General features: G+C 50.3%; 1 protein-coding gene across 6 annotated transcripts in view; it reads left to right on the top strand.

The window, feature by feature from the left end:
* The window catches only part of LOC140424705 (uncharacterized), a 429,538-nt gene that overhangs the window by 78,472 nt on the left and 331,002 nt on the right, over positions 1-20,064 (top strand). For all 6 annotated transcript variants that reach the window (XM_072508006.1, XM_072508009.1, XM_072508004.1 and 3 more), the window contains exons 12-15: positions 4,422-4,454; positions 4,582-4,611; positions 4,735-4,758; positions 5,197-5,235. In XM_072508006.1, coding sequence (XP_072364107.1) covers positions 4,422-4,454; positions 4,582-4,611; positions 4,735-4,758; positions 5,197-5,235 — 126 coding nt within the window. The remainder of the gene's footprint in view (positions 1-4,421; positions 4,455-4,581; positions 4,612-4,734; positions 4,759-5,196; positions 5,236-20,064) is intronic.

The following is a 20,064-nucleotide window of genomic DNA, read 5'->3' as shown; positions in this document are numbered from 1 at the left end:
CTTAAATGTTGGTCAGTCCATTGAGACACACATCCCATGAATGAAGTCAAAAAAAATCAGATGACAGAAACACAAGTCAAAGAAAATAATTCTTGAATTGCCTAATTGAGTGACCTTGCCAGCACTGCGGTGCAAAGCGCCTTCACTGACAAGATCAGTGTCCTGTGAGAACAACCCAACAATGCCACTACAACGGACTCAAGTCAAAACCCGGGCAGCACACAGACATCCCAAAGGAGAATGAGGCTCTGAGTTTTGGCAATGCTGACATCTTGGGAAATGGTCATCGAACAAATGTTAAATTATATTTAGGTGACAGTGCTGCTATATAGATGGCTTCAAGATCTTTGGATTTGAACGATGGACGCTCACAATGGAGCAGGGGAATCCGACTCCTGGTCCTCGCCATGAACATTGAACCACTGAGATATGGCAACAAACAGAGCAAAGATTCCTGCATAGCCTTAGACCTCCTCCAGACATGTAAGATGTTAAGACTATCACTGTGGTTAAGCAGCTAGAACAGCATGGTCCTGGGTCTTCAAACATTAAACAGCATGCAGACTCGGATTTCACCTGCGATATCTCCTCTTTTTGAGGAGCAGATTATACCATCATATTACCAGGTCTGGAAAATCTCCAATGGCCAGAGAAATTTACCACACATGAGATTACCATAGCACCTCCAGTAGAAATGGTACCGGAGAAGGATCAACAGTCTGAGGAGCCTATACCTCCAACTACAATGATCGTATAGTTGGTAGACACACTAACTACTGAGCATGCCAAAACCACAAGGGATGCTGGAACCTTGTCGCTGTCACGCACCATCAACAGCAAACTACAAGGATGAGCATGATATTTAATATTTCTGTTGCCACAGAAACGCTCTTCCTCAGCCTCAGAAAGCTTCCCGATGACCCTGACTGAAAGAAGAAAAGACGTCGGTGAGCAGAAAACCACAATGTTTACAGTGCAGGAAGAGTCCATTCAGCCAATCGAGTCTGCCCTGGCTCTCTGAAAGAGCATTCTACCTAGTACCATTCCCCGTGCTGACTCAGTCCTATTTTACCATGCACTTCCAAGTACTCCAAGTACTCAAGTGGGCAGCACGGTAGCCTTGTGGATAGCACAATTGCTTCACAGCTCCAGGGTCCCAGGTTCGATTCCAGCTTGGGTCACTGTCTGTGCGGAGTCTGCACATCCTCCCCGTGTGTGCGTGGGTTTCCTCCGGGTGCTCCGGTTTCCTCCCACAGTCCAAAGATGTGCGGGTTAGGTGGATTGGCCATGATAAATTGCCCTTGGTGTCCAAAATTGCCCTTAGTGTTGGGTGGGGTTACTGGGTTATGAGGATAGGGTGGCGGTGTTGACCTTGGGTAGGGTGCTCTTTCCAAGAGCCGGTGCAGACTCGATGGGCCGAAGGGCCTCCTTCTGCACTGTAAATTCTATGATTCTATGATAATCTATGATAATCTACTCCGCATTCTCAGCTTTAATAACAGACTCTAAAATCTGACCAATGACCGAAGTCAGGCTAACCGGTCTATAATTTCCTGTCTTCTGTCTCCCTCCCTTCTTAAACAGTGGTGTTACATTAGCCACCTTCCAGTCCTCTGGGACCCTTCCTGCCTCCAGTGATTCCTGAAAGACCACCACCAATGCCTCCACAATTTCCTCGGCTATCTCCTTCAGAACCCTGGAGCGTAGTACATCCGGTCCAGGTGATTTATCCACCTTCAGACCTTTCAGTTTTCCCAGAACCTTCTCCTTAGTTATGGCCACTACACTCACCTCTGCCCCCTGGTTCTCCTGGAGATCTGGCATCCCACTGGTGTCTTCCGCCGTGAAGACTAATACAAAGTAACCATTCAGTTCTTTTGCCATTTCTTAGCTTCCTATTATTACTTCGCCAGCCTCATTTTCCAGTGGTCCAATGTCTATTTTTGCCTCTCTCTTACCTTTTATATGTTGAAAAAAACTCTTCCTATCTTCTTTTATATTACGAGCTAGCTTACACTCATATTTCATCTTTCCCCCCCCCCCCCCCCCCCCCCCCCCCCCCCACTTATTGCTTTTTTTGTTGTCCTCTGCTCACTTTGAAAGGCTTCCCAATCCTCTGGTTCCCACTAATCCTCAACACTTTGTATTCTTACTCTTTTGCTTTTATGCTGTCCTTGATTTCCCTTGTCAGCCATGGATGCCTCGTCCTCCCCTTAGCATGTTTCCTCCTCCTTGGGATGAATTTCTATTGTGCCTCCCGAATAACCCGTGAAAACCCCTGCCATTGCTGTTCCACTGTCTTCCCTGCTAGTCTCCTTTTCCAATCAACTCTGGTGTTAGCTCCTCCCTTCTAACATATTGTGGTCACTACTACCTAAGGGTTCCTTCACCTTAAGTTCCCTAATCAAGTCTGCCTCATTGCACATCACCAAACCCAGAATTGCCTGTTCCCTCTTAGGCTCTGTCACAAACTGCTCCAAAAAACCATCTCTTAGACATTCCACAAATTCCGTTTCTTGGGATCCACTACCAACCTGATTTTCCCAGTCCACCTGCATATTGACGTCCCCCATGATTATTGTGATATTGCCTTTTTTACATGCCTTTTCTATCTGCTGATTTATTTTCTGCCCCACATCCTGACTACTGCTAGGGGGCCTGTACATAACTCCCATCAGGGTCTTTTTACCTTTGCGGTTCCTCAGCTCTACCCACAGAGATTCTATGCCTTCTGATCCTATATCGCTCCTTGCTATCGATTTAACTTCATCCCTTACTAACAATGCAACCTCGCCCCCTTTGCCCATCTGCCTGTCCTTTCGATAGGACACATATCCTTGGATATTTAGATCCCAGCCCTGATCCCCTTGCAGCCATGTCTCTGTGATGCCCACAACACCGTACCGACCAATTTCAATGTGCGCAACAAGCTCATTTCCCTTGTTCCGTATACTGCGCGCATTTAGGTACAACACCCTCGATCCTGCATTGACCACCTTCCTTCTCACACTTGTCACCTTTTTTGCTCTGCCTGCGATCTCAGAAACCAAGGAGACAGGCGAAGAGGTCATTGTGCTGGCCAGACAAGTCAATCATGTGCCTGAGGCTCTGATTGCCATCAGATTCCAGGAGGAGGACAGTGGGATGCACTGAGGACCCTCCTGGACAAGTCCCCTCCATCATTGCTATTCTTCACTCGTACACTTCCGGGTGACATTTCACAGCTCACTCAAATTGATCTGATGTTTGAGGTGTGAATACGCCTCGAGGGAATGTGTCAGTTCCAAGATGAGGTGCTACCTAGAGGAAGTCCACCTGGCATCAGACAGAAGTGCTGCATCCTCACAAATGCATCCAGAATCCCAGTCACAACAGCACCCCACAGGACCCTAGCTGGGAAGACAGTGGAACAGCAACGGCAAGGGTTTTGGGGGGTTATTCGGGAGTCACAACAGAAATTCTTATGGTATTATGGTTTTATACAGCATGCATGGGCATGTGCACGATCATGAATAGGATATTAGCTGCACACCTTCAATCCGGCAAGGCTTCTCAAGGAGATCCATCATGACCAAGGCAGCCACACGTGAAGTGTTACATCAATGATGTGATATAAACATGGAACAAGGGAGCCAGTAAAATGCCCCTGGTGGGGCTGCACTTTCAGATGACTCCGTCGGCTGTGGCACATTCCCAAAAATGACACTCTCATCCAGCGGTTTTATGTAGGGTTCCGGATTGGCACTAATCCTAATGCTATAATGGAGGTGGGCTACCTGGGAATAATGAGGCCATGCATTTGGCTGCATGACATTGAGATGCTTTTTCTGACAGACAACCAGTATGAACTCATAGCCAATCCTTGCCCTTGTGAAGGCAAAATGATCAGACATGATACCCTCAGGGGCACACATCATAAGGAGCACCGAACTGACTCATAACATACTTGGCCCTATCCCACTGCTCTTGCCACATTCTGAGAAGCAGCGATGTGCAATTCTCGCGCATGCCCAAAGGCTGTTGTGGCATTCAGTGATCACTATTTTGGAGCTGCATCAGGCCAGCACAGTAGCACAATGGTTAGCACTGTTGCTTCACAGCGGCAGGAACCCGGGTTCGATTCCCGACTTGGGTCACTGTCCGTGCGGAGTCTGCACGTTCTCCCCGTGTCTGCGTGGGTTTCCTCCGGGTGCTCCGGTTTCCTCCCACAAGTCCCGAAAGACATGCTGTTAGGTGAATTGGATATTCCCAATTCTCCCTCTGTATACCTGAACTGTCGCCGGAATGTGGCGGCTAGGGGATTTTCGCAGTAACTTCATTGCAGTGTTAATGTAAGCCTACTGGTGATAATAATGGTTATTATTATTATAAGTTTTGTGGTTGATGTGCAAAGATTGAAATTTCTTACCTTAATTCAACAGCGAATCAGGGAAACAGGGAAGAAGCAGCAAGATGTAAGTTCAACAGTGAAGAAATGTGGGAACTAATATTCAAGAATCATTTTTGCAAACACATTCATAGTCCGTTATCACCGAGGATTCCCAAAGATTGATTTGCATGTTTCTTGTTTTCTATCAACAGTGAAGCTTCACCAGGAAGAACAAGAACGATGTAAGATTGAAAATATATACATTTGATAGTTGTGAACTTATTTTAAAGTGTAAAACCATTATTTAAGTGTCATGGGATGATGTACCAAAATTTACCCCAGTATTTCTTCTTCTCCATCAACAGTGAGAGAAATCGACAGGGAACAAGGCAAGTTCTAGAATAAGGACAGATGTAATTTGAAGTTCCGGAACATTGTACAGGGCAATAGCTCAGAGCAATAAATGTTGATGCGCTATCGCGTGCTACAAGAGCACTACAAACGGATTAGTACAAGACTCCTGGTAATGGAATGAGGGTAAGGGAAAAGACACTGCACTTGGCAGCAGTACAGGTGGATCAGAGCAGTGGTACCCAGAAACGCACAGGTTAGCTGGGTGGCAAAGAACTGTTCATGCCAGTCACAGAAGGGGATGGTGCACACCATTATACAAAGCAATGGTGCACGTGATCCTGATCCACAACACTTGTTCTGTTGTGAAGCCACCGAATATAAACTGTTTTCTGGATACTTGTTACATTGAAATACATGTTTTAGTCTCTTCACAACATATTGCTTTTGCTATTGACTCCTATTTCTGTCAACAGCACGATTGGCAGATGAAGAAAGGGAATTCCTCAGACAACGTAAGTATTCAGAAGGGCAAGGAATTGAACTGGTGCATATTCAAGCTGTTATCTTTTAAGATAAGATTCAGTTGAAAGTTTTAAGGCAAGCATGGCGATATTAAGGTTCTACTGAAAAGTCTTTATGCTATTGCATTTATACCGTCATTAGGCTTGTATCAACTTTCAGCAATTAGCACTGTTATGTCTGCACGAAGTGGAGCCACAGAAGATAGTGGTGCATGACATACCTGGCTTTCGGAGCACTGCTCCTTCCTCAGGTGAATGAAGAGGTATGTTCCAGAAACATATATATAGACAAAGTCAAAAATGCAAGACAATGCTTTGAATGCGAGCATTTGCAGGTAATTAAGTCTTTACAGATCCAGAGATGGGGTAACCCCAGGTTAAAGAGGTGTGAATTGCATCAAGCCAGGACAGTTGGTAGGATTTTGCAGGCCAGATGGTGGGGGATGAATGTAATGCGACATGAATCCCAGGGCCCGGTTGAGGCCGCACTCATGTGTGCGGAACTTGGCTATATGTTTCTGCTCGGCGATTCTGCGTTGTCGCGCATCCTGAAGGCCGCCTTGGAGAATGCTTACCCGGAGATCAGAAGCTGAATGCCCTTGACTGCTGAAGTGTTCCCCGACTGGAAGGGAACATTCCTGCCTGGTGATTGTCGCGCCTCTTCACTCACCTGAGGAAGGAGCAGCTCTCCGAAAGCTAGTGTTTGAAACAAACCTGTTGGACTTTAACCTGGTGTTGTAAGACTTCTTACTGTGCTCACCCCAGTCCAACGCCGGCATCTCCATATCATAACATACCTGGTAGAGGAACCTTGTGGTTTTGGTTTTGTGTATATCTGTGGTACACCGCTATCACAATTGTGCAGGCCATGCTATATCGATTAGAGAGTCTTTTCCTATCCATCAATATTTCTACGTTTGTTAGGTATGTGGTCTATAAAATCCCAAACATGGGGGAGTGTTGCCTCATCAAGTATAACCTACTCAAGTCTCTATATCTACAAATGATGACCCATACCAAAATTGTGGTGTGATAAGCGTGGGTTTATACTCGCTGGAGTTTTGAAGACTGAGAAGCAATTGTGTTAAAATGTAAAATGGCTATGATGGGCAGCACGGTAGCATAGTGGTTAGTACTGTCACTCCAGGGTCCCAGGTTTGATTCCCGGCTTGGGTCACTGTCTGTGCGGAATCTGCACGTTCTCCTCATGTCTGCGTGGTTTCCTCCGGGAGCTCTGGGTTTCCTCCCACAGTCCAAAAACGTGCTCTTTGCAAAGGTCGGTGCAGACTCAATGGGGCGAATGGTCTCCTTCTGTAATGTAGGCCCCTTACAGTCAGAAACGGCGGAATCATAACAAGGAACAAGGAAATGACCGAGGAACTAAATTCATACTTTGCTTCTGTCTTCACAAAGGAAGACAGGAATAATGTACCAGGAGTTCTGAGAAACACAAGTTATAGTGAGGAGCTGAAGGAAATTGATATTAGTAAAGAAATGGTTTGGGGGAAATTAATGGGATTGAAGGCGGACAAATCTCCAGGACCTGAAAATCTTACTCCCGGAGTACTTAGGAAGTGGCCCGAGAAATAGTAGATCCATTGATGGTCATTTTCCAAAATTCTTTGGATTCTGAAATGGTTCCTACAGATTGGAGGGTAGCGAATGTAACCCCGCTATTCAAAAAGAGAGAAAACAGGGAATTATAGACCAGTGAGCCTATCAGTGAGCCTAACCAGTGAGCCTGTCATGCTTGACAAATCTGCTGGAATTCTTTGAAGATGTACCAAGTAGAGTTGATCAGGGAGAACCGGTTAATGTGGTTTATTTAGACTTTCAGAAGGCTTTCAACAATGCTCACATAGCAGATTACTGTATGTAAAGATAAAGCGCATGGGATTACGGGTAGGGTCTTGAGATGGATAGAAAATTGGTTAGCAAACAGGAAACAGGAAGTTAGAATAAATGGGTCTTTTTCTGATTGGCAGGCAGTGATGAGTGGGGTACCGCAGGGATCTGTGCTCGGATCCCAACTGTTCGCATTATATATTAATGATTTGGATGAGAGAACTAAATGTGTTATCAACAAATTTGCAGATGATACAAAGTTGGGTGGGAGGGTGAGCTGTGAGGAGGATGCAGAGGTGCTTCAGCGGGATTTGGTCAAGTTGAGTGAGTGGGCACATGCATGGCAGATACAGTATAATGTGGATAAATGTGAGGTTATCTGCTTTGGCAGCAAAAATAGGAAGGCAGATTATTATTTGAATGGGTGTAAATTGAGAGAGGTGGATACTCAGTGAGACCTTGGTGTCCTCGTGCATCTGTCGCTGAAAGTAAGCACGCGGATACAGCAGGCAGTAAAGAAGGCAAATGATATGTTGGCCTTCATAGCGAGAGGATTTGAGTAGAGGAATAGGGTTGTTTTACTACAATTGTATAGGGCATTGGTGAGGCCACACCTGGAGTATTGTGGGCAGTTTTGGTGTCCTTATCTGAGGAAGGATGTTCTTGATATGGTGGGAGTGCAGCAAAGGTTTACCAGACTGAATCCTGAGATGGTGGGACGGTCATATGAGGAGAGATTAAGTCAGTTAGGATTATATTCATTGGAGTTTAGAAAAGTGAGAGGGGATTTCACAGAGACTTACAAAATTCTAACAGCAGTAGACAGGGTAGATTCAGAAAGAATGATCCTGATGGTGGGGGAGTCCAGAACTAGGTGACATAGTTTGAGGATAAGGGATAAATCTCATAGAAACTTACAAAATTTTAATAGGATTAGACAGAGTAGATTCAGAAAGAATGTTCGCGATGGTGGGGAGTCCAGAACTAATGATCATAGTTTGAGGATAAAGGGGTAAACCTTTTAGGACTGAGGTAAGGATAAATTTCTTCACCCAGAGAGTGGTGAATTTGTGGAATTAACTATCACAGAAAGTAATTGAGGCCAAAATGTGTAATTTCAAGGAGGAATTAGAGACAGCTCTTGGGGCTAAAGGGATCAAGGGATATGGGGGGGGGTGAAGGTGGGGTCAGGGTATTGAACTTGATGCCATGATCATAATGAATGGCGGAGCAGGCTCGAAGGGCTGAATGGCCTCCTCCTGCTTCTATTTTCTGTTTCTATTCTGAGGAGGCTTGAGAGGGTGGATGCTGAAAGACTGTTTGGCCTTGCTGGAGACTCTAGAACTAGAGGTTCTAGCTTCAAATAAAGGGCATGGTCATTTAAAATTGAGATAAGGAGGAATCTCTTCTCTCAGAGGCTGTGAATATTTGGAATTCTCTACCATCGCGGGCCTTGGATGATTCGGCGTCTTCAAGGCTAAAATTGATCGATGTTTGGACTCTGGAGGAATTAAGGGGATAAGGTAGCAAAGTGGAACTGAGGCCAAGATCAGCAATGATCGCACAGAATGGTGAAATAGGCTAGAGCGGATGTGTGATGTACTTCTCCTCCTATTCCTTTTGTTCATGTATTCTAGTGTATGCCCTCATCCAAATTATACAGAGGAGTAGCTATGGAGTAAAGAAAGCCCTCATCCTTGCAAAGGTTAAAGCTGTTACCTAATAGGGCAACACAACATATACAATGTAACTACATAAGCACTGGCATCGGATGAAGCATACAGGGTGTAGTGTTAATGAAGTCAGTCCATAAGCGGGTCATTTAGGAGTCTGGTGACAGTGGGGAAGAAGCTGTTTTTGAGTCTGTTTGTGCGTGTTCTCAGACTTCTGTATCTCCTGACCGATGGAAGAAGTTGGAAGAGTGAGTAAGTCGGGTGGGAGGGATCTTTGATAATACTGCCCGCTTTCCCCAGGCAGCGGGAGGTGTAGATGGAGTCAATGGAGGGAGGCAGGTTTGTGTGATGGACTGGGCGGTGTTCATGACTCTCTGAAGTTTCTTGTGGTCCTCTGTCGAGCAGTTGCCATACCAGGCTGTGATGCAGCCTGATAGGATGCTTTCTATGGTGCATCTGTAAAAGTTGGTAAGAGTCAATGTGGACATGCCGAATTTCCTTAGTTTCCTGAGGAAGTATAGGCGCTGTTGTGCTTTCTTGGTGGTAGCGTCGACGTGGGTGGACCAGGACAGATTTTTGGAGATGTGCACCCCTAGGAATTTGAAACTGCTAACCATCTCCACCTCGGCCCCGTTGATGCTGACAGGGGTGTGTACAGTACTTTGCTTCCTGAAGTCAATTACCAGCTCTTTAGTTTTGCTGGCATTGAGGGAGAGATTGTTGTTGCTACACCACTCCACTGGGTTCTCTATCTCCCTCCTAAATTCGGACTCATTGTTATTCAAGGTCCGTCCCACGATGGTCGTATCGTCAGCAAACTTGTAGATGGAGTTGGAACCAAGTTTTGCCACGCAGTCGTGTGTGTACAGGGAGTAGAGTAGGGGGCTAAGTACGCAGCCTTGCGGGGCCCCGGTGTTGAGGACTATTGGGGAGGAGGTGTTGTTGTTCATTCTTACTGATTGTGGTCTGTTGGTCAGAAAGTCGAGGATCCAGTTGCAGAGTGGGGAGCCAAGTCCTAGGTTTTGGAGCTTTGATATGAGCTTGGCTGGGATTATGGTGTTGAAGGCTGTAGTCAATAAATAGGAGTCTAATGTAGGAGTCCTTGTTTTTGAAATGCTCTAGGGATGAGTGTAGGGCCAGGGAAATGGTGTCTGATATGGACCGGTTGCAGCAGTATGCGAATTGCAGTGGATCAAGGCGTTCTGGGAGTACGGAGGTGATGCGCTTCATGATCAACCTCTCGAAGCACTTCATTATGACTGAAGTCAGGGCCACTGGTCGGTAGTCATTGAGGCACGTTGCCTGGTTCTTCTTTGGTACCGGTATGATGGTGGTCTTCTTGAAGCAGGTGGGGACCTCGGAGTGGAGTAGGGACAGCTTAAAGATGTCCGTGAATACCTCTGCCAGGCTCTGAGTGCACAACCAGGGATCCCGTCTGGGCCCGTCGCCTTCCGAAGGTTCACTTTCAGGAAGGCCAATCTGACTTTGGAAGCTGTGATGGTGGGTATGGGTGAATTATGGGCTGCTGGGGAACTCGCCAGCGGATTGTTGGTTACCTGCTCGAACCGAGCATAGAATGCATTGAGTTCATCGGGGAGTGGTGCGCTGCTGCCAGAGATACTGTTCGGCTTCGCTTTGTAGGCCGTTATGTTGTTTAGTCCTTGCCACAACCGCCAAGAGTCTGTCTGTGACTCTAGCTTGGTTTGATATTCTCTCTTGGCATTCCGGATGGCTTTGCGGAGGTCGTACCTGGATTTCTTGTATCGGTCAGGGTCGTCTGCCTTGAACGCCTCAGATCTGTCCTTCAGTAGGGAGTCAATCTCGCGATTGAGCCATGGTTTCCGGTTGGGGAACGCACGTACTGCTTTCTTTGGCACGGAGACGTCCACACATTTGCTGATGAAGTCTGTGACGATGGTGGCATACTCATTTAAGTTGGTCACTGAGTTCTTAAACATGGACCAGACCACTGTCTCTAAGCAGTCACGTAAGAGCTCTTCTGTCTCCTCGGACCAGCACTGCACAACCTTCTTAGCTGGATTCTCCCGCTTGAGTTTCTGCTTGTATGCCGGGAGAAGGAGCACCATCTTATGGTCTGATTTCCCAAAGTGCGGTCGGGGGGGTGGGACGGTTGGCGCCTTTTATTTTTGAGTAGCAGTGGTCAAGAGTGTTGTCGCCCCTGGTGGGACAGGAGATGTGCTGGTGGAATTTTGGCAGTACACTCTTGAGGTTGGCTTTGTTGAAGTCTCCGGCCACGATGAACAAGGCCTCCGGATGTTGTTTCGTAGTTGTTTAGTTTAATTTCAGCTGTTAAACCTTTTGTTCAAATATTCCTGAAAGTGCGCACCAAGGATACTAACTGCCCAGTGACTAATGCAAGCCCCGAAAAATAAACATTGCCCACCAAAATGTAGAGCTAGGTTTTGAACGGCTTACATGCTAGTTTGAAACCTGTTGTCAATTTCTATGGGCAAGTCTCATGCTTATCTGACTTTAGAAAATCAAGTGATGGTTCATTGTGATCTAATTTACATGAAATTAGGCAATAGTGCAGGCCGTCAAAGAAGCAGCAGATTTGACATCAGAAAATTGGCTATGGGGTATATTGGACAAGAGGTGCATCTCGAAGCAAGGACTATAGAATCTTGTGGACAGAGAGTCACAAAAGAAAAATGGGAAACCGATAAGGTCGGAAGCTTAGCATTCCATTTAACGATGCAAAGCTGACCTGATAGATTTCGGTGTTCAATATCATAGAATCATAGAATCCCTGCAGTGCAGGCCATTCTGCCAATAAGTGCCAATTTCTTTTCTAATTAAATTGACATATTTGATCTCTCAACTTTGCTGAATCAATGTTTTGTCACAGGGCACTGCAGTGAGCACTTGGCTGAATGGTAGTATTCCTGCTTCTGAGGACACATGGGTTTGAAACCTGTACCATAAGTGTGGTAGTGTGGCCCCTTTCAGGGATGTGCTCTCACGGTGCATGTGACTGGCTCGGGAACTATCGTGCGGGAGCGCCCGAACTCTGACCCCGGGAGCGATGTTCTGGTCAGAGTGAACCTGGGAGCCAGTCTAGAGACTCTGTGCCTTTATATAAGTTACCCTTGTTCGTTGTCAATAAACACTTCCTTCTTCTGTACTGATGTCTACCCTGTATTTCCTCAACCCACCACACTGGCGATGAGAATAAACTGGATCGATCGCAAGCCCGTAGTCTTTGAATCGAGGGGGAAGGGAAAAGCCACTGAAATGAACAGAGAAGGCGGAAAGCATCGATGATATCATCAAACAATAAGTTAATATGTTCATGACTGGGAACTTAGACACATTCGACTAGGAGAGCGAAGACTGGAGCCAGAGAATTGAAAGGCTCCATTATTTCATTATGGCAAATTAATTTGTGGGCCAATAACCTGCAACCTTACGAGAAATTTGACGTCCCCAGAGGTACCTGATGCAAAGTAATTTGACCAGTTGTTGAAGTTGGTCAGGGAGCATTTCAACTCCAGACCCTCAATCATACTACAGCGGTACAAGTTCAACTCAGCTGTCAGGGACCCAGGAGAAGTGTTCTCCACCTTTGTTGCCACCTCAGGCAAATGGCTGAGCATTGATAGTTTGCTGCAGCACGGATAACATGCTAGCATTTGTTTGGTATGCGGTATTAACAACATAAGTGTGCAAAAGAAGCTTCTGGCTGAAACGATGACTACCCTAGACAGGGCGCCAAAAGTTCCGAGAGGGGCGTGTAACATCTTCAAAGCGTGCAAGAGGTGAAGCAGTTGTGGGGTGGCATGGCTGCAAGGTGCACAGACAGGAACAGACAAAGTTCAGGCACAATACCAGAGACAGGATCGTGGCCAGCAAAGAAATTGGACTATCAGCCCAGAAGTCAAGACGACTGCTATCGATGCAGGGGGAAATCACCCACCAGAAGAATGCCGCTGCCGAGGATTTATTTGTTTCGCTGCAATAGGAGAGGCCATATCCAGGCACTGGGAGAGACCATATCCAGGCACTGGGAGAGGCCTTATCCAGGCACTGGGAGAGGCCTTATCCAGGCACTGGGAGAGACCATATCCAGGCACAGGGAGAGGCCATATCCAGATACTGGGAGAGGCCATATCCAGGCACTGGGAGAGGCCATATCCAGGCACTGGGAGAGGCCAAATCCACGCACTGGGAGAGGCCATATCCAGGCACTGGGAGAGGCCATATCCACGCACTGGGAGAGGCCATATCCACGCACTGGGAGAGGCCATATCCACGCACTGGGAGAGGCCATATCCACGCACTGGGAGAGGCCATATCCACGCACTGGGAGAGGCCATATCCAGGCACTGGGAGAGACCATATCCAGGCACTGGGAGAGGCCTTATCCAGGCACTGGGAGAGGCCTTATCCAGGCACTGGGAGAGACCATATCCAGGCACAGGGAGAGGCCATATCCAGATACTGGGAGAGGCCATATCCAGGCACTGGGAGAGGCCATATCCAGGCACTGGGAGAGGCCATATCCACGCACTGGGAGAGGCCATATCCAGGCACTGGGAGAGGCCATATCCACGCACTGGGAGAGGCCATATCCACGCACTGGGAGAGGCCATATCCACGCACTGGGAGAGGCCATATCCACGCACTGGGAGAGGCCATATCCAGGCACTGGGAGAGGCCATATCCAGGCACTGGGAGAGGCCATATCCACGCACTGGGAGAGGCCATATCCAGGCACTGGGAGAGGCCATATCCAGATACTGGGAGAGGCCATATCCAGATACTGGGAGAGGCCATATCCAGGAATGGGAGAGGCCATATCCAGGCACTGGGAGAGGCCATATCCACGCACTGGGAGAGGCCATGTCCAGGCACTGGGAGAGGCCATATCCAGGCACTGGGAGAGGCCTTATCCAGGCACTGGGAGAGCCTTATCCAGATACTGGGAGAGGCCATATCCAGGCACTGGGAGAGGTCATATCCAGGCACTGGGAGAGACCATATCCAGGAACTGGGAGAGGCCATATCCAGGCACTGGGAGAGACCATATCCAGGCACTGGGAGAGGCCTTATCCAGGCACTGGGAGAGGCCATTTCCAGGCACTGGGAGAGGCCTTATCCAGGCACTGGGAGAGACCATATCCAGGCACTGGGAGAGACCATATCCAGGCACTGGGAGAGGCCATATCCAGGCACTGGGAGAGGCCTTATCCAGGCACTGGGAGAGCCTGATCCAGGCACTGGGAGAGGTCATATCCAGGCACTGGGATAGGCCATATCCAGATACTGGGAGAGGCCATATCTAGGCACTGATAGAGCCTTATCCAGGCACTGGGAGAGGCCATATCCAGGCACTGGGAGAGCCTTATCCAGATACTGGGATAGGCCATATCCAGATACTGGGAGAGGCCATATCTAGGCACTGATAGAGCCTTATCCAGGCACTGGGAGAGGCCATATCCAGGCACAGGGAGAGACCATATCCAGGCACTGGGAGAGCCTTATCCAGATACTGGGAGAGGCCATATCCAGGCACTGGGAGAGGTCAAATCCAGGCACTGGGAGAGGCCATATCCAGGCACTGGGAGAGGTCATATCCAGGCACTGGGAGAGACCATATCCAGGAACTGGGAGAGGCCATATCCAGGCACTGGGAGTGACCATCTCCAGGCACTGGGACAGGCCTTATCCAGGCACTGGGAGAGGCCATATCCAGGAACTGGGAGAGGCCTTATCCAGGCACGGGGAGAGGCCATATCCAGAAACTGGGAGAGACCATATCCAGGAACTGGGAGAGACCATATCCAGGCACTGGGAGAGGCCATATCCAGCAACTGGGAGAGACCATATCCAGATACTGGGAGAGGCCATATCCAGATACTGGGAGAGACCATATCCAGGCACTGGGAGAGGCCTTATCCAGGCACTGGGAGAGGCCATATCCACGCACTGGGAGAGGCCTTATCCAGGCACTGGGAGAGGCCATATCCAGGAACTGGGAGAGGCCTTATCCAGGCACTGGGAGAGGCCATATCCACACACTGGGAGAGACCATATCCAGGCACTGGGAGAGGCCATATCCAGGCACTAGGAGAGGCCATATCCAGGCACTGGGAGAGGCCTTATCCAGGCACTGGGAGAGGCCATATCCAGGCACTGGGAGAGACCATATCCAGGCACTGGGAGAGGCCTTATCCAGGCACTGGGAGAGGCCATATCCAGGCACTGGGAGAGGCCTTATCCAGGCACTGGTAGAGGCCTTATCCAGGCACTGGGAGAGGCCATATCCAGGCACTGGGAGAGGCCTTATCCAGGCACAGGGAGAGGCCATATCCAGGCACAGGGAGAGGCCATATCCAGGCACAGGGAGAGGCCATATCCAGGCACTGGGAGAGACCATATCCAGGCACTGGGAGAGGCCATATCCAGGCACTGGGAGAGGCCATATCCAGGCACTGGGAGAGCCTTATCCAGGCACTGGGAGAGGCCATATCCAGGCACTGGGAGCGGCCTTATCCAGGAACTGAGAGAGACCATATCCAGGCACTGGGAGAGGCCATATCCAGGCACTGGGAGAGGCCATATCCAGGCACTGGGAGAGGCCATATCCAGGCACTGGGAGAGGCCATATCCAGGCACTGGGAGAGGCCATATCCAGGCACTGGGAGAGGCCATATCCAGGCACTGGGAGAGGCCATATCCAGGCACTGGGAGAGGCCTGATCCAGGCACTGGGAGAGACCATATCCAGGCACTGGGAGAGGCCTTATCCAGGAACTGAGAGAGACCATATCCAGGCACAGGGACAGGCCATATCCAGATACTGGCAGAGACCATATCCAGGCACTGGGAGAGACCATATCCAGGCACTGGGAGAGGCCATATCCAGGCAATGGGAGAGCCATATCCAGGCACTGGGAGAGGCCATATCCAGGCACTGGGAGAGGCCATATCCAGGCACTGGGAGAGGCCTTATCGAGGCACTGGGAGAGGCCTTATCCAGGCACTGGGAGAGGCCTTATTCAGGCACTGGGAGAGGCCATATCCAGGCACTGGGAGAGGCCATATCCAGGCACTGAGAGAGGCCATATCCAGGCACTGGGAGAGGCCATATCCAGGCACTGGGAGAGGCCATATGCAGGCAATGGGAGAGCCATATCCAGGCACTGGGAAAGCCTTATCCAGGCACTGGGAGAGGCCATATCCAGGCACTGGGAGAGGCCATATCCAGGCACTGGGAGAGGCCATATCCAGGCACTGGGAGAGGCCTTATCCAGGCACTGGGAGAGGCCTTATCCAGGCACTGGGAGAGGCCTTATCCAGGCACTGGGAGAGGCCATATCCAGGCACTTGGAGAGGCAATATCCAGGCAATGGGAGAGCCATATCCAGGCACTGGGAGTGCCTTATCCAGGCACTGGGAGTGGCCATATTCTGGCACTGGGAGAGGCCATATCCAGGCACTGGGAGAGACCATATACAGGCACTGGGAGAGGCCATATCCAGGCAATGGGAGAGCCATATCCAGGTACTGGGAGAGGCCTATCCAGGCACTGGGAGTGGCCATATCCAGGCACTGGGAGAGGCCTTATCCAGGCACTGGGAGTGGCCATATCCAGGCACTGGGAGAGCCTTATCCAGGCACTGGGAGAGGCCATATCCAGGCACTGGGAGAGGCCTTATCCAGGCACTGGGAGAGGTCATATCCAGGCACTGGGAGAGGCCATATCCAGGCACTGGGAGAGGCCTTATCCAGGCACTGAGAGAGGCCATATCCAGGCACTGGGAGAGGCCATATGCAGGCACTGGGAGAGGCCATATCCAGGCACTGGGAGAGGCCTTATCCAGGCACTGGGAGAGGCCATATCCAGGCACTGGGAGAGGCCATATCCAGGCACTGAGAGAGGCCATATCCAGGCACTGAGAGAGGCCATATCCAGGCACTGGGAGAGGCCATATGCAGGCACTGGGAGAGGCCATATCCAGGCACTGGGAGAGGCCTAATCCAGGCACTGGGAGAGGCCATATCCAGGCACTGGGAGAGGCCATATCCAGGCACTGGGAGAGGCCTTATCCAGGCACTGGGAGAGGCCATATCCAGGCACTGGGAGAGGCCATATCCAGGCACTGAGAGAGGCCATATCCAGGCACTGGGAGAGGCCTTATCCAGGCACTGGGAGAGGCCATATCCAGGCACTGGGAGAGGCTTTATCCAGGCACTGGGAGAGGCCATATCCAGGCACTGGGAGAGGCCTTATCCAGGCACTGGGAGAGGCCATATCCAGGCACTGGGAGAGGCCATATCCAGGCACTGAGAGAGGCCATATCCAGGCACTGGGAGAGGCCTTATCCAGGCACAGGGAGAGGCCATATCCAGGCACTGGGAGAGGCCATATCCAGGCACTGGGAGAGACCATATCCAGGCACTGAGAGAGGCCATATCCAGGCACTGGGAGAGGTCATATCCAGGCACTGGGAGAGGCCTTATCCAGGCACTGGGAGAGGCCATATCCAGGCACTGGGAGAGGCCATATCCAGGCACTGGGAGAGGCCATATCCAGGCACTGGGAGAGGCCATATCCAGGCACTGGGAGGGACCATATCCAGGCACTGGGAGAGGCCATATCCAGGCACTGGGAGAGGCCTTATCCAGGCACTGGGAGAGACCATATCCAGGCACTGGGAGAGACCATATCCAGGCACTGGGAGAGACCATATCCAGGCACTGGGAGAGACCATATCCAGGCACTGGGAGAGGCCATATCCAGGCATTGGGAGAGCCATATCCAGGCACTGGGAGAGGTCATATCCAGGCACTGGGAGAGACCATATCCAGGCACTGGGAGAGGCCATATCCAGGCACTGGGAGAGGCCATATCCAGGCACTGGGAGAGGCCTTATCCAGGCACAGGGAGAGACCATATCCAGGCACTGGGAGAGACCATATCCAGGCACTGGGAGAGGCCATATCCAGGCACTGGGAGAGGTCATATCCAGGCACTGGGAGAGGTCATATCCAGGCACTGGAGAGACCATATCCAGGCACTGGGAGAGGCCATATCCAGGCACTGGGAGAGGCCTTATCCAGGCACTGGGAGAGGCCTTATCCAGGCACTGGGAGAGGCCTTATCCAGGCACTGGGAGAGGCCTTATCCAGGCACTGAGAGAGACCATATCCAGGCACTGGGAGAGCCATATCCAGGCACTGGGAGAGGCCATATCCAGGCACTGGGAGAGGCCATATCCAGGCACGTTGGTGCACCCCTCAGATCGAGCCAATTCAAAAGAAAAAGCAGCGAGTCATGGCTCCAGTGAACAAACATGCAGATTAAACATGGCGAATGTGGGCAAAACAGAGATGCTCCTCACAGTAAATGGAAGACCACTAAAGATGGATGCCGCTACCAGGGCATTCACCACGGTTGTGGTTGAACAACCATTTACATATCTTTGAGGAGCCGTTCAGTCTTTGAACTTGACTGACACAACAGCCAAGTTGGCGTCATATACGGGAGGGACCCTGAAAATCTAGGGAACAATCATGCCTCCAGTGTCAAACCAGCAACAAAATGCCCACTTACCTGTGATCATTGTCGAGGGGCATTGACGAAGCCTGATGGGGTGGGTAAAAGCAAATTACTGCGGATGCTGGAATCTGAAACGAATGCGAAAATGCTGGAAAATCTCAGCAGGTCTGGCAGCATCTGTCGGGACAGAAAAGAGCTAACATTTTGAGTCCGATAACTCTTTGTCCGATGACTCTTTTGGTTGGGGTTAGTTGCACCAAATCAAATTGAACTGCTTGGAAATTTTCAAAATCTCAGACATCTTCAGGAAGTCTTATGCAGAACCTCTTCCAGAACTAGTTAGGTTGAATAAAGGGAGTCATGTTTTCCAGAGTGAGACTGATCCCTTACGCCTTGCATCAAAACGTGGAAGACTGGAAGAACTGGGAATATTCAGACTTGTGCAATTTTCAGAATGGGCAGCCCCCATTGTCCCTGTATTAAAACCAACCGGACCATTAGGAAATGCAGTGTTTACAAGCTTATAATGAACCAGGCAGCCCAATAAATAAACACCCAATTCCACGAATTGAAGACCTTAATGCAAAGTTGGCGGGGGGGGGGGGGGGGGGGGGCTCACGTACATCAAACCCGACCTCAGACATACTTACTTGCAGCGAGACTGGATGAAGATTCCCAGACGTTTGCAACGATCACCACGCATAATTAAGTACAGCAGATTACCCTTTGACATCTCCTTGGCCTGTGTAACGTTCCAGTACACAATGGAGAATCTGCTTCAGGACATCATGAAGGTTGTGGTCTACCTGGATGACGTCTTGGCAACTGGAACATAACTTGAGCAGCACCTGGCAAGCTCAGAAGAGGTGCTGAGAAGATTCAGAGACGCGGGAATGCAACTAAAACACAAGAAGTCTGTTTTCCAATCCAATGAGATCACTTACTGAGGGTTCAAAGTGGACTCAAGAGGCCTGCACCCACTCGAAGATAAGGTGAGACATCAGGGGCGAAATTCTCCCGAAACGGCGCGATGTCCGCCGACTGGCGCCCAAAACGGCGCCAATCAGACGGGCATCGCGCCGCCCCAAAGGTACGGAATGCTCCGCATCTTTGGGGGCCGAGCCCCAACATTGAGGGGCTAGACCGGCGCCGGAGGAATTTCCGCCCCGCCAGCTGGCGGAAACGGCCTTTGTTGCCCCGCCAGCTGGCGCGGAAATGACATCCCCAGGCGGTGCATGCGCGGGAGCGTCAGCGGCCGCTGACAGTTTCCCACGCATGCGCAGTGGAGGGAGTCTCTTCCGCGTCCGCCATGGTGGAAACCGTGGCGGAGGCGGAAGGGAAAGAGTGCCCCCACGGCACAGGCCCGCCCGCGGATCGGTGGGCCCCGATCGCGGGCCAGGCCACCGTGGGGGCACACCCTGGGGCCAGATCGCCCCGCGCCCCCCCCAGGACCCTGGAGCCTGCCCACGCCGCCTTGTCCCGCTGTTCAAAAGGTGGTTTAATCCACGCCGACGGGACAGGCAATTTATCGGCGGGACTTCGGCCCATCCGGGCCGGAGAATCGAGCGGGGGTGCCCGCCAACCGGCGCGGCCCGATTCCCGCCCCCGCTGAATATCCGGTGCCGGAGACTTAGGCAACCGGCGGGGGCGGGATTCACGGCAGCCCCCGGCGATTCTCCAACCCGGCGGAGGGTCGGAGAATGACGCCCAAGAGGTCCCGGAACCTAAGAACGTTACAGAATTAAAGTCCCTCTTATGGATGGGAAACTATTATGGT

Source organism: Scyliorhinus torazame, chromosome 6 (assembly GCF_047496885.1).
Source record: "Scyliorhinus torazame isolate Kashiwa2021f chromosome 6, sScyTor2.1, whole genome shotgun sequence".
NCBI lineage: Eukaryota > Metazoa > Chordata > Chondrichthyes > Carcharhiniformes > Scyliorhinidae > Scyliorhinus > Scyliorhinus torazame.
Note: the sequence above shows the minus strand (reverse complement) of the source record. Positions and strands in the feature narration are given on the sequence as shown.